The following is an 11607-nucleotide window of genomic DNA, read 5'->3' as shown; positions in this document are numbered from 1 at the left end:
ATCCAGATAGCTGATGTTCTGAAAGAGCTGCAAAATCTGGACCCCTACAACTCAGCCGGGCTAGACAATCTGGACCCTCTCTTTCTACAAATGATCTGCTGAAATAGTTGCAACACCTATTACTAACCTGTTCAACCTCTCTTTCATATCGTCTGAGATTCCCAAAGATTGGAAAGTTGTCGCAGTCATCCCCCTCTTCAAAGGGGGAGACACTCTAGACCCAAACTGCTACAGACCTATATCTATCCTACCCTGCCTTTCCAAGGTATTCGAAAGCCAAGTTAACAAACAGATCACCGACCATTTCGAATCCCACCGTACCTTCTCCGCTATGCAATCTGGTTTCCAAGCTGGTCATGGGTGCACCTCAGCCACGCTCAAGGTCCTAAACGATATCATAACCGCCATCGATAAGAGACAATACTTTGCAGCTGTATTCATCAACCTGGCCAAGGCTTTCGACTCTGTCAATCACCACATTCTTATTGGCAGACTCAACAGCCTTGGTTTCTCAAATCACTGCCTCGCCTGGTTCACCAACTACTTCTCAGACAGAGTTCAGTGTGTCAGATCGGAGGGCCTGTTGTCCGGACCTCTGGCAGTTTCTATGGGAGTGACACAGGGTTCAATTCTCGGGCCGACTCTTTTCTCTGTATACATCAATGATGTCGCAGTTGCTGCTGGTGATTCTCTGATCCATCTCTACGTAGACGACACCATTCTGTCTACTTCTAGCCCTTCTTTGGACACTGTGTTAACAACCCTCCAGATGAGCTTCAAAGCCCCATATACTACCCATCACTGCGACCTGTACACTCTCGTTGGCTGGCCCTCGCTTCATACTCGTCGCCAAACCCACTGGCTGTCTCCAGGTCATCTTCAAGACCCTGCTAGGTAAAGGCCTTATCTCTGCTCACTGGTCACCATAGCTGCACCCACCCGTAGCACGCGTTCTAGCAGGTATATCTTACTTGTCACCCCCAAAGCCAATTCCTCCTTTGGTCGCCTCTCTTTCCAGTTCTCTGCTGCCAATGACTGGAATGAACTACAAAAATCTCTGAAACTGGAACCACTTATCTCCCTCACTAGCTTTAAGCACCAGCTGTCAGAGGAGCTCACAGATCGCTGCACCTGTACATAGCCCATCTGTAAATAGCCCAAACATCTACCTCTTCCTCTACTGTATTTATTTATTTATTTTTCTCCTTTGCACCCCAGTATTTCTACTTTGCACACTCATCTACTGTCAAATCTACCATTCCAGTGTTTTAATTTCTATATTGTATTTACTTCGCCACCATTGCCTATTTATTGCCTTTACCTCCCTTATCTCACCTCATTTGCACACATTGTATATAGACTTATTTTTCTACTGTATTATTGACTGTATGTTGGTTTTATTTATGTATTGTTATATGTGTCGAACTGCTTTGCTTTATCTTGGCCAGGTCGCAGTTGTAAATGAGAACTTGTTCTCAACTTGCCTACCTGGTTAAATAAAGGTGAAATAAAATAAAAATGATTACAGCGCTTTCTCTTTCAAGACTTACCTTGTAACAGATTTCGGAAGTGGAAACACTTGCTATGCAATAGGTCAGTACTTTGAGGGTGAAAAACACAACTTCTTCACAAAATTTCAAAATCTTCAGTATTTCCTCCCTGTGGGGATGTCACGATCATTGGAGTAAATGGACCAAGGCACAGCGTGCGTAGAGTTCCACATGTTTCATTGAATGAAACTCACAGAAAACAATAAAGCACGAAATGTGATGCTAATGTAGTGCTCGCAGGCAACTATACATGGACAATATCCCACAACAAACAGGTGGGAAAAGGCTGCCTAAATATGATTCCCAATCAGAGACAACGATAAACAGCTGCCTCTGATTGGGAACCATACCAGGCCAACATAGATATATAATAACCTAGATAACCCACCCTAGTAACACCCCGACCTAACCAACATGGAGAATAAAAAGCTCTCTATGGTCAGAGCGTGACAGTACCCCCACCCACCCCCAAGGTGCGGACTCCGGCAGCAAAACCTGACTCAATAGGGGAGGGTCCTGGTGGGCATCTAAGGTCGAGGGCGGCTCCGGTGCGGGGCTAAGTACCCACTCCGCACGCGGATGCGTCAGCTTCAGTGGCGGCTCTGGTGCGGGGATCGTCGCCAGAAGCTCCGGACCGTGGGTCGCCGCCCTAGGGCCCGGACCATGGGTCGTCGCCGTAGGGACCAGACCGTAGATCGTCGCCGGAGGGACCAGACCATAGATTGTCGCCGGAGGGGCCGGACCGCAGACCATCGCTGGAGGATCTGGACCACAGACCGTCGCTGGAGGCTCTGGAACGCAGACCGTCGCTGGAGGCTCTGGACTGCCGACCGTCGCTGGAGGCTCTGGACTGCCGACCGACGCTGGAGGCTCTGGACCGCCGACAATTGCTGGAGGCTCTGGACCGCAGACCATCGCTGGAGGCTCTGGACCGCAGACCGTCGCTGGAGGCTCTGGACCGCAGGCCGTCGCTGGAGGCTCTGGACCGCCGTGTTACTTCACAAGCACACTAATAATAAAATAAAATTAAGTATCTCGAATAACATAACAACCACACTAACAACTCTATGACGTTGTTTAAAAACATATACAGTATGTATGGTATATGCTGTGTTCATTGTGAGATATAGACTTGATATTAATTGATAGATATTTATGATGTTTAGAATGTTTATGATATAATTCATATCATGTTTAATGTCATATATAATTAGATGTAAAGAATGACAAGTCAGGGTTGAGGGAAAGATGAAAGATGAACAGAGCAAAGTACAGAGAGATCCTTGATGAAAACCTGCTCCAGACTGCTCAGGACCTCAGCCTGGGGTAAAGGTTCACCTTCCAACAGGACAACGACCGTAAGCACACAGCCAAGACAATGCAGGAGTGACTTTAGGAAAATTCTCTGAATGTCCTTGAGTGGCCACACAGAGCCGAGACTTGAACCTGATCGAATATCTCTAGAGAGACCTGAAAATAGCTGTGCAGCAACACTCCCCATCCAATCTGGCAGAGCTTGAGAGGATCTGCATAGAATAATGGAAGAAATTCCCCAAATACAGGTGTGCCAAGCTTGTAGCGTCATACTCAAGAAGAGTCGAGGCTGTAATCGCTGCCAAAGGTGCTTCAACAAAGTACTGAGTAAAGGGTCTGAATACTTATGTAAATGCAATATTTTGTTTGTTTATTTGTAATATATTTTAAACATAAAAAAAAACAGTTTTTTCTTTGTCGTTATGGGGTATTTTGCATAGCTTGATGAGGGAAAACAACAATTCTATCAATTTTAGAATAAGGCTGAAACATGACAAAATGTGAAAAAGTTAAGGGGTCAGAATACTTTCCAAATGCACTATATGCTATTCAAATATATAATCATATTTATTTTTTATGTATGGCACATTCATATATTGGTTTTGAATATATTATCATATTTTTTTTAATATATGTCACGTTTTTCAATATATATAGCCATATATGGCCATATATTACTTTACTGTATGGGGGCTAAGATGCAGTGACCTGAAGATTCAGCTAGAGCACTGAGAAGTCTCACTCCCCCTCAGTCTGGCCCCATGTCAGGGTAGGTTTGAGTCCCAAGGCTTTTGGACTTTTTTTCTGGCTTTTTTGGGGGCAGGCCTCTGAGGTAGAAACATTTTTGAGCCAAACACTAGCGCTAAGCCTGATAGGTCAAATTCATGAGAGGATAAAGTACTGTGAGTGGCTGCTTGCAGGCTTTATACACTTCACCTGGGCAGATACCCATCACCATATGCCTCTGCCCATCACCGCACAGATAATGATCTTTAGTAGTCTTTTTATCCGTCTAGAATTTCAGCGGAACGGGCTCACTCATATTTCACAATGACCATAATGACATAACGCAATAACGTGTTCATTTTGCATTCTTCTGATACATTTTGAAGCTTTTTAAATTAGTCTCAAGTTTTCGTTCATAGTCATTTCTTTAGTCAGTTTCCAGCCATGGCATCAGCATCTCTCTTCTTCTATATGGTTATCTCCAAGCCCAACTGTTTGTTGTTTTTTGTCTTTTTCAGTCTTAGTATTGCTTTTTGTGTGATCTTGTTATTTCAACAGGGGCTTTCAGTATATGACGATAGATATCACCTTCAGACTATGGTGTGACTCAGACAGTGTCAGCTGCTGCTTATAGAATATGAGAATCAGAACACTATATTCCATCACATAATACAATAGAACAGAACACAAGGTCAGAACATTGGGATCTAACTCCAAACTGCAGCATAGAAGCTATTGTCCAGAAGAAATTACACATCCACAGCCACTGTTGTCACATCAGAGCAATGCAAACCTACTGGCTGAAGTATGCCTATCTCTTTGTCAGTACCTACGCAGTGCTCAGGCAGTGTGCTGGCCGTTCTGCCAATTCTCATACTCATTGTTTCTCTCTATCCATCTTAAACTTTTCCTCCTACAGTATATGACTCTTTGTTTCCGTCAGACATGGCACCAGGCCATATACAGTATAGTGCACTTTTGACCAGAGCCCTATGGTAGTGCACTAGGGAGTGCCCTTGTCAATATTGTGTTCCTTCCTTTCTTGGAAGCAGCAAAAACACACAGTACCACATTAAATCATTATTAAATTAACAGAAGCAAAACCATTGTAAAAAGCCATCGGTACTGATCATAGCCCTCCCTGTTCATATTCATCACAATTCAGACAAAGCGCTCTTTCAAAAAAATGTGCCTTTTTATATGAGCCAAAGGGAGTGCAGAAAGGGTCAGCAATGATGTTTCCAAATATGTTTTACCTCTGTTTTTGCACATCAATTTACTCTATTTCTCTTTTCCTTCTACTTATGAAGCGTTGCTCATGCAACTCTGAAATAACAGCAACCGTTTTTAACGTAGGCCTCTGTGGTTCCTGTATTGAGCACACAGATGTACCAGTAAACGGAATGCAAATAGATGTCACATTGTCATGCGGTCCTAAGTTCAGGTTATGGATGTATCCTAACCCTCTCCTCAGTATTCTGGTTGTACTCCCTGTCTACTGCTTAGCACAAGAGAGAATAAGGTAGCTGCAGGATAAACTAGATAATCCGTGATTCAGGTGTTAAAGGATTCACTATTTATAACCCAAAGTTTAAAGCCAAGTGCAGTTGGACAGAGTGTGAAATGTTCAGGACAGGAAGTTATCATGTAGAGATAACATTTAATTTAATTTAATTTATATACCATATATTTATAGTGTTATACATACACAGTAGCCTATTCCTCAGTCATGAGGTGACTTACTGTGACTTACTGTGATAATCTTAGGTAGAGCAAACACTGAGACTCACATCAATGTCAGGCCGGAAGAGGGTTATGTCATTCATTTAATGATCCACTCACTTATCTCCCATTTGGATTGGGTCACTGCTAGCTGGGATCCTTGGGATGTCCCCACTCTGACGTTACCCCATTGAAGTTGAACTGTATAAGGGTTAAGGTTAGGGTTAGGTAAGGGTTATGATTAAGGATAGGGTATGGGTACGGATTAAGGTTAGGGTTTAGGGTATGGACGTCCCAAGGATTCTGAATCGCACTAACCATTTGGACTGTAGCCTATGAAAGAGAGACGGACACACACAATGTTCAAAAAACAGTTTTTTATGGTTTGTTTCAAATGACATTTTACTTAAGTACTTCATTGCAAAACACACATATATCATTCTTGTTTTAACACACAAATGTTTTTTGTGGACCTTAGTAAGGATGTAGATAAATGAATGGTCCAGGTCATATTGAAACATTTTTTTCTGATGTGATAAACTGTAGCTTGTTTTTTTGTTCTTGGTTTTATTTTATTTATTTATTTTACATTTTACATTTTATGACCCTCCTGACCTCTAGTGGCTAACATTCTAAGTACAGTTTTCGATCACACGGAATCGCTCACTTATGTTCCTGAACTATTTTGATATGCATGGCCTTAATAGCAAACACGTGACACTTTGCATAATTAAGTGGATGTGATTGTGAAAAGTCACAAACCGGTAAATCCAGCTTCACAGGTGTGCGCTGGATTAAATTAATTAACGAAACAGATGGTAATTTATCTTCAAAGTGCCTCATTGTAATTGGATTGTGTTATCTACTGTAAGATATCGGATATGACCACACACGTAAAATATATCACTATGAAAAGCTTTGAAGTTAATGCTGCGGTGATGAGTGTCCCTGAGCGTGAGTTGATGGGTAACATTTTGGTGAGTGAAACAGGTGAGCCCTTGCTCCCAAGTCACTCCAACATAGCTAAATTCAAACGAGGGAACGATGGCCTTTATGTTCACACTGAGGACTGGAGTGAAATTGTGAAGAGAAGACAATTGGTAAACGCCAAGGAACGAATGAGAGTAAGTGTAACTGTAGGCCCAGGCGCCATGTCAACAAAAAACTGGCAAAAGGTCTGACTTGGAAATTGACCCAAAATACTGCAGCGCTGTCGCGTGGAAGTAGGCCTACTGTACAAAAAAAGCATCACCTTTTGATTTATTCAATTTGTATGTGCTCTGACTTGTAATTTGCTTCATTAGATCAAAAACATGAACAGCATGTTCTCCCGTTTGAAGCGTATGGTACCACTGATGCGTCGTGACCGTAAACCCAGTAAAGTGGATACGCTGAAGGCTGCCACAGAATACATCAAGCTACTGGTGGCTGTACTACAGGACTCTGACAGTGTAAGTATACAACAGTAGGTTTAATATGATGGTGTTGTTACTCAGACTAGCGGTGCATGCATCATACCAGCAATGGGCTACAATATTTCAGGCATAATTGCATTGCTCTTGTGATTCAACATATTGACATGTAATTTTTATGCTTGTTAGAATAATGGGAGCAAGACTGATTTCTTGAAGAATGCGATCAACTATGCAACTTCTGATGGGATGTGTGGTGATCTGTGGAGGGTGGATGAGGTAATTACTTTGTGCATTCATAGCTGCTTGTGTTTACATGTGAGAGCTATTGTATCAGTGTACAGTGTACCCCTATGGGGTTTTAAAACAATCCATCAACAACCACTATGCTAACCTACTACAACCATCCAGAAGTCTCGCAAGCTGACGTTCTGTTTTGCTGCGCAGTGGTAATCAGTTTGGTTATACGAGGCTACCAATATGTAGGTCAGTGGTCACAATTCATGGCATTGTAGAGTGTGCAGGTTTTTGTTCCATTCCAGCACTACCCACCTGTTTCCACTTGTCTTGGTCAGATTAGTTGAATCAGGTATGATAGATCTGTTAGTGTTGGTTTGGCACAAAACCCTGCGGTGACTACTAATTAAGGAATTAAATGAGAAATTACAGTAGTTATTGAACTTCTCTGTATCTCACCCCCTCTTCTCCCACAGCTGCTGGACAGTGTGTCAGGAGTGTCCGGTAGTGAGTTGTCCGACGGGGTGACTATGACTCTTCCCTTGGTGACTACAGGGTTTGGAGCAGGAGATGGAGACGTGAGTGGGCTGGTGCTGCACCACTGTGTGATGCCCACCTACCAGTACATCATCCAGGTGGCACCGGACCAGACCATGGTAATAAATGCAACACACCAAGACGTCATCCCAAATGGCACCCTATTCCCTATTTATTACCACTACTTTAACCAGAGTGAGCCCTATGGGCCCTGGTCAAAAGTAGTTTATTGAAAAGGGTGCCATTTGGAATGCAAACCATGTCTTTGACTAACTGTGAAGGGTTGTCCATCACAAGGCCTAAAAGAATATCTGACAATGAATTCAGTGAAAACTACTTTAATTGTATAATAGTAGGCTCCCACAGTAGCCAACAAACACAAAATACAGAAAATGGAACTGGATTCTTATCAAGGCAACTATACTGACCAAAAATATAAACACAACATGCAACAATCTCAACAAATTTACTGAGTTACAGTGCATATAAGGAAATCAGTCAATTGAAATGAAATCATTAGGCCATAATCTATAGATTTCAGATGACTATGCAGGGCTGTCACCTGGCCCAGCCAATCAGAATTATTTCTTTCCCCCCTACAAAAGGGCTTTATTATAGACAGAAATAGTCATCAGTTTAAACAGCTGCCCGGGTAGCTTGTCTCAGATGATCCTGGTTTTTAACACTTGTTTCCTGTGTGCAATCATCCGCATCGAGCTAAAGGCTAAAGCTGCCGCTTTCAAGGAGCAGGACACTAATCCGGACACCTATAAGAAATCCTGCCTTGCCCACAGATGAACTATCAAACAAGAAAAGCATCAATACAGGATTAAGATTGAATCCTACTACACCGGCTCTGACGCTTGTCAGATGTGGCAGGGCTTGAAAACTATTACGGACTACAAAGGGAAACCCAGACACAAGCTGCCCAGTGATTCGAGCCTACCAGACGAGCGAAATGCCTTTTTATGCTCGCTTGGAGGCAAGCAACACTGAAGCATGCACGAGAGCACCAGCTGTTCTGGATTACTGTGTGATAACGCTCTCGTTATGTGTGAACAAAACCTTTTAAACAGGCCAACATTCACAAAACCGCTGGGCCAGACGAATTACGTGTACTCAAGACGTGTACTCAAAGCATGCGCGGACCAACTGTCAAGTGTCTTCTCTGACATTTTCAACTTCTGACTTCCTGACCCCAGGTGGTAAGAGTAGGCAACAACACGTCTGCCACGCTGATCCTTTGCTGACGACACAACGGTGGTAGGCCTGATCACCGACAACGATGAGACGGCCTATAGGGAGGAGGTCAGAGAACTGGCAGTGTGGTGCCAGGACAACAACCACTCCCTCAATGTGAGCAAGACTAAGGAGCTGATCGTGGACTACAGTAAAAGGTGGCCCGTACAGAACCCCATTAACATCGACGGGGCTGTAGTGGAGTGGGTCGAGCGTTTCAAGTTCCTTGGTGTACACATCACCAACGAACTATCATGGTCCAAACATACTAAGACAATCATTTAAGAGGGCATGACAAAACCTTTTCCCCCTCAGGAGACTGAAAAGATTTGGCATGGGTCCCCAGATCCTCAAAAGTTTCTACAGCTGCACCATCGAGAGCATCCTGACCGGTTGTGTCACTGCCTGGTATGGCAACTGCTCGGCATCTGACCGTAAGACGCTACAGCGGGTAGTCGAACAGCCCAGTACATCACTGGGGCCAAGCGAACTGCAATCTAGGACCTATATAATAGGCAGTGTCAGTGGAAAGCCCATAAAATTGTCAGACTCCAGTCACCCACGTTATAGACTGTTTTCTCTGATACCGCACGGCAAGCGCTTCTGGACCACCAAGTCTAGGACCAAAAGGCTCCTTAACAACTTCTACCCCCAAGCCATAAGACTTTTTGTACACTGCTGCTACTCGCTGTTTGTTTGTTACCTATGCATAGTGTCACTTCTCCCCCACCTACATGTACAGATTACCTCAACTAGTCTGTACCCCTGCACACTGACTCGGTACCGGTGGCCCCTGTATAAAGCCTCGTTATTCTTATTGTGTTACTTTTTATTTTCATGTGACAAAGTTTGATTTGATTTGGATCAAGAATGATCCACCACCCAAAGGACATCCAGCCAACTTGACACAACTTTGGGAGGCACTGGCGTATTTGGTATTATTTTAGGATCCCCATTAGCTGTTGCAAAAGCAGCAGCTACTCTTCCTGTGGTCCACACAAAACATGAAATATAATACAGAACATTAATAGACAAGGACAGAACATGGGCCAGCGTCCCTGTGGAACACTTTAGCGCAATTCAATATTAGGAACGTGTTCCTAATTTTTGGTATAACCTGTGATATTCTCTTGGGTCTTGACTGCTAGCAGACAGCCCTGTATGAACTGTTTCCTCTCTATAGATGTTCCAGCCCAGTTGAGAGGAATGGTAGAGAGGCCCATCCTGGACTCAACATACCTTCCAGGTAGGTTTACAAGAGTTATGTGGTCATCCTAAATGGCACCCTATTCCTTATGTAGTGCACTATGTAGGGATTATGCTTTCATTTGGGATGCAGTCATAATTTGCTGGTTGAACACAAAGGTATTTTCACACTTTGATACAGGAGTTTGTTCAAATATAACGTTTTATTTTATTTTTAGGGGCTATGCTTCAGATGGGAGAATGTTCTCGGAAGGAAAACAGACGGAAGGATGTTGTATTTGTTAAATTATATTTTATGAGTTTGTTTGGTACATGGTGTTTTGTTAAACTTTATTTATTTGTACAATATTCAGCAGCCCCTTATAATAAAATGATAAGCATGGAGTGGTTTGTATGTTTTTATTTAGCAAAGAGATATACAGTAGGGTGTTAGTAGGTCACAATGCCTTTAGGAAGTATTGACTTCTTCCACGTTTTGTTGTTACAGCCTGAATTTAAAATGTATTGATTGAATTTTGATTTTTTTGTCACTGTCCTACACACAATGTCCCATGATGTCAACGTGGAATTATGTTTGCTGAAATTTTTACAAAGTAATGAAAAGCTTAAATGTATTCAACCCCTTTGTTATGGCAAGGCTAAATGAGTTCAGGAGTAAATTAGCTTAACATGTCATATAATACTGTACGTTGAATGGACTCTGTCTGCAATAATAGTGTTTAACATGATTTTTGAATGACTACCTCATCTCTGTACCCCACACATACAGTTATATTTAAGGTCCCTCAGTCAAGCAGTGAATTTCAAACACAGATTCAACCACAAAGAACATGGAGGTTTTTTCCAATGCCTAGCAAGGAAGGGCACCTATTGTTAGATGGGTAAAAAGAAGACACTGAATATCCCTTTGAGCATGGTGAAGTTATGAATTGCCCATTTGGATGGTGTATCAATACACCCAGTCACTACAAAGATACAGGCGTCCTTCCAAACTTAGTTGCTGGAGAGGAAGGAAACCGCTCAGGGATTTCTCCAATGCCAATGGTAACTTTAAAAAGCAGTTTAGTGGCAGGGATAGAACTGAGGATGGATCAAGATTGTAGTTACTCCACAATACTAACATCATTGACAAAGTGAAAAGGACACCTGTACAGAATAAAATATTCCAAAACATGCATGTTTGCAATAAGGCACTAAAGATTTTTTTTTTAATTGGCAAAGCAATTAACTTTTTGTCATGAATACAAGTGTTATGTTTGGGGCAAATCCAAAACATTACTGAGTAGCGCTCTCCATTTTCAAGCATAGTATAGTGGCTGACTCATGTTATGGATAAAGTTCAGGACTAAAGTTTCAGGTTAAAAATGATACAGAATTAAGCTAAGCACATGCAAAATCCTAGAGGAAAACCTGGTTCAGTGTGCTTTCCACCAGACACTTGGAGATTAATTCACCTTTCTACCAAGAAGACAGTGAATGCTCCTGTTTTGACTTAAATCTGCTTAAGTCCATGGCAAGAACTGAAAATGGTTGTCTAGTACAGATCAACCAATTTGAGAGCTTCATGATTTTGTAAATAACAGGAAAATGTACAATTCAGGTGTGCAAACCTCTTGGAGACTTACACAGAAAGAGCTGTAATCGCTAATAAAGTTGCTTCTACA

General features: G+C 42.4%; 1 protein-coding gene across 1 annotated transcript; it reads left to right on the top strand.

The window, feature by feature from the left end:
* Positions 1 to 6006: 6006 nt before the first annotated feature.
* figla (folliculogenesis specific bHLH transcription factor) lies at positions 6007 to 10327 on the top strand. The gene is made up of 6 exons (XM_020488797.2): positions 6007 to 6436; positions 6617 to 6763; positions 6914 to 7003; positions 7438 to 7617; positions 9921 to 9983; positions 10162 to 10327. Exons 1-5 carry the CDS (start codon positions 6194 to 6196, stop codon positions 9936 to 9938), a joined length of 678 nt encoding a protein of 225 aa, XP_020344386.1. The 5' UTR covers positions 6007 to 6193; the 3' UTR covers positions 9939 to 9983; positions 10162 to 10327.
* Positions 10328 to 11607: the final 1280 nt, after the last annotated feature.

The sequence above is a fragment of the Oncorhynchus kisutch genome, linkage group LG8 (assembly GCF_002021735.2).
Source record: "Oncorhynchus kisutch isolate 150728-3 linkage group LG8, Okis_V2, whole genome shotgun sequence".
Lineage (NCBI taxonomy): Eukaryota > Metazoa > Chordata > Actinopteri > Salmoniformes > Salmonidae > Oncorhynchus > Oncorhynchus kisutch.
The sequence above is the reverse complement of the archived record's forward strand: the minus strand, read 5'-3'. Positions and strand labels throughout refer to the sequence as shown.

Excerpts from the sequence above, each read along its gene's own strand:
- figla (XM_020488797.2), top strand. The coding sequence starts at position 6,194 with ATGACCACACACGTAAAATATATCACTATGAAAAGCTTTGAAGTTAAT. Across the intron at positions 6,437-6,616 it reads ACGCCAAGGAACGAATGAGA|ATCAAAAACATGAACAGCAT; the intron begins GTAAGTGTAACT and ends TTGCTTCATTAG. Across the intron at positions 7,004-7,437 it reads ATCTGTGGAGGGTGGATGAG|CTGCTGGACAGTGTGTCAGG; the intron begins GTAATTACTTTG and ends CTTCTCCCACAG.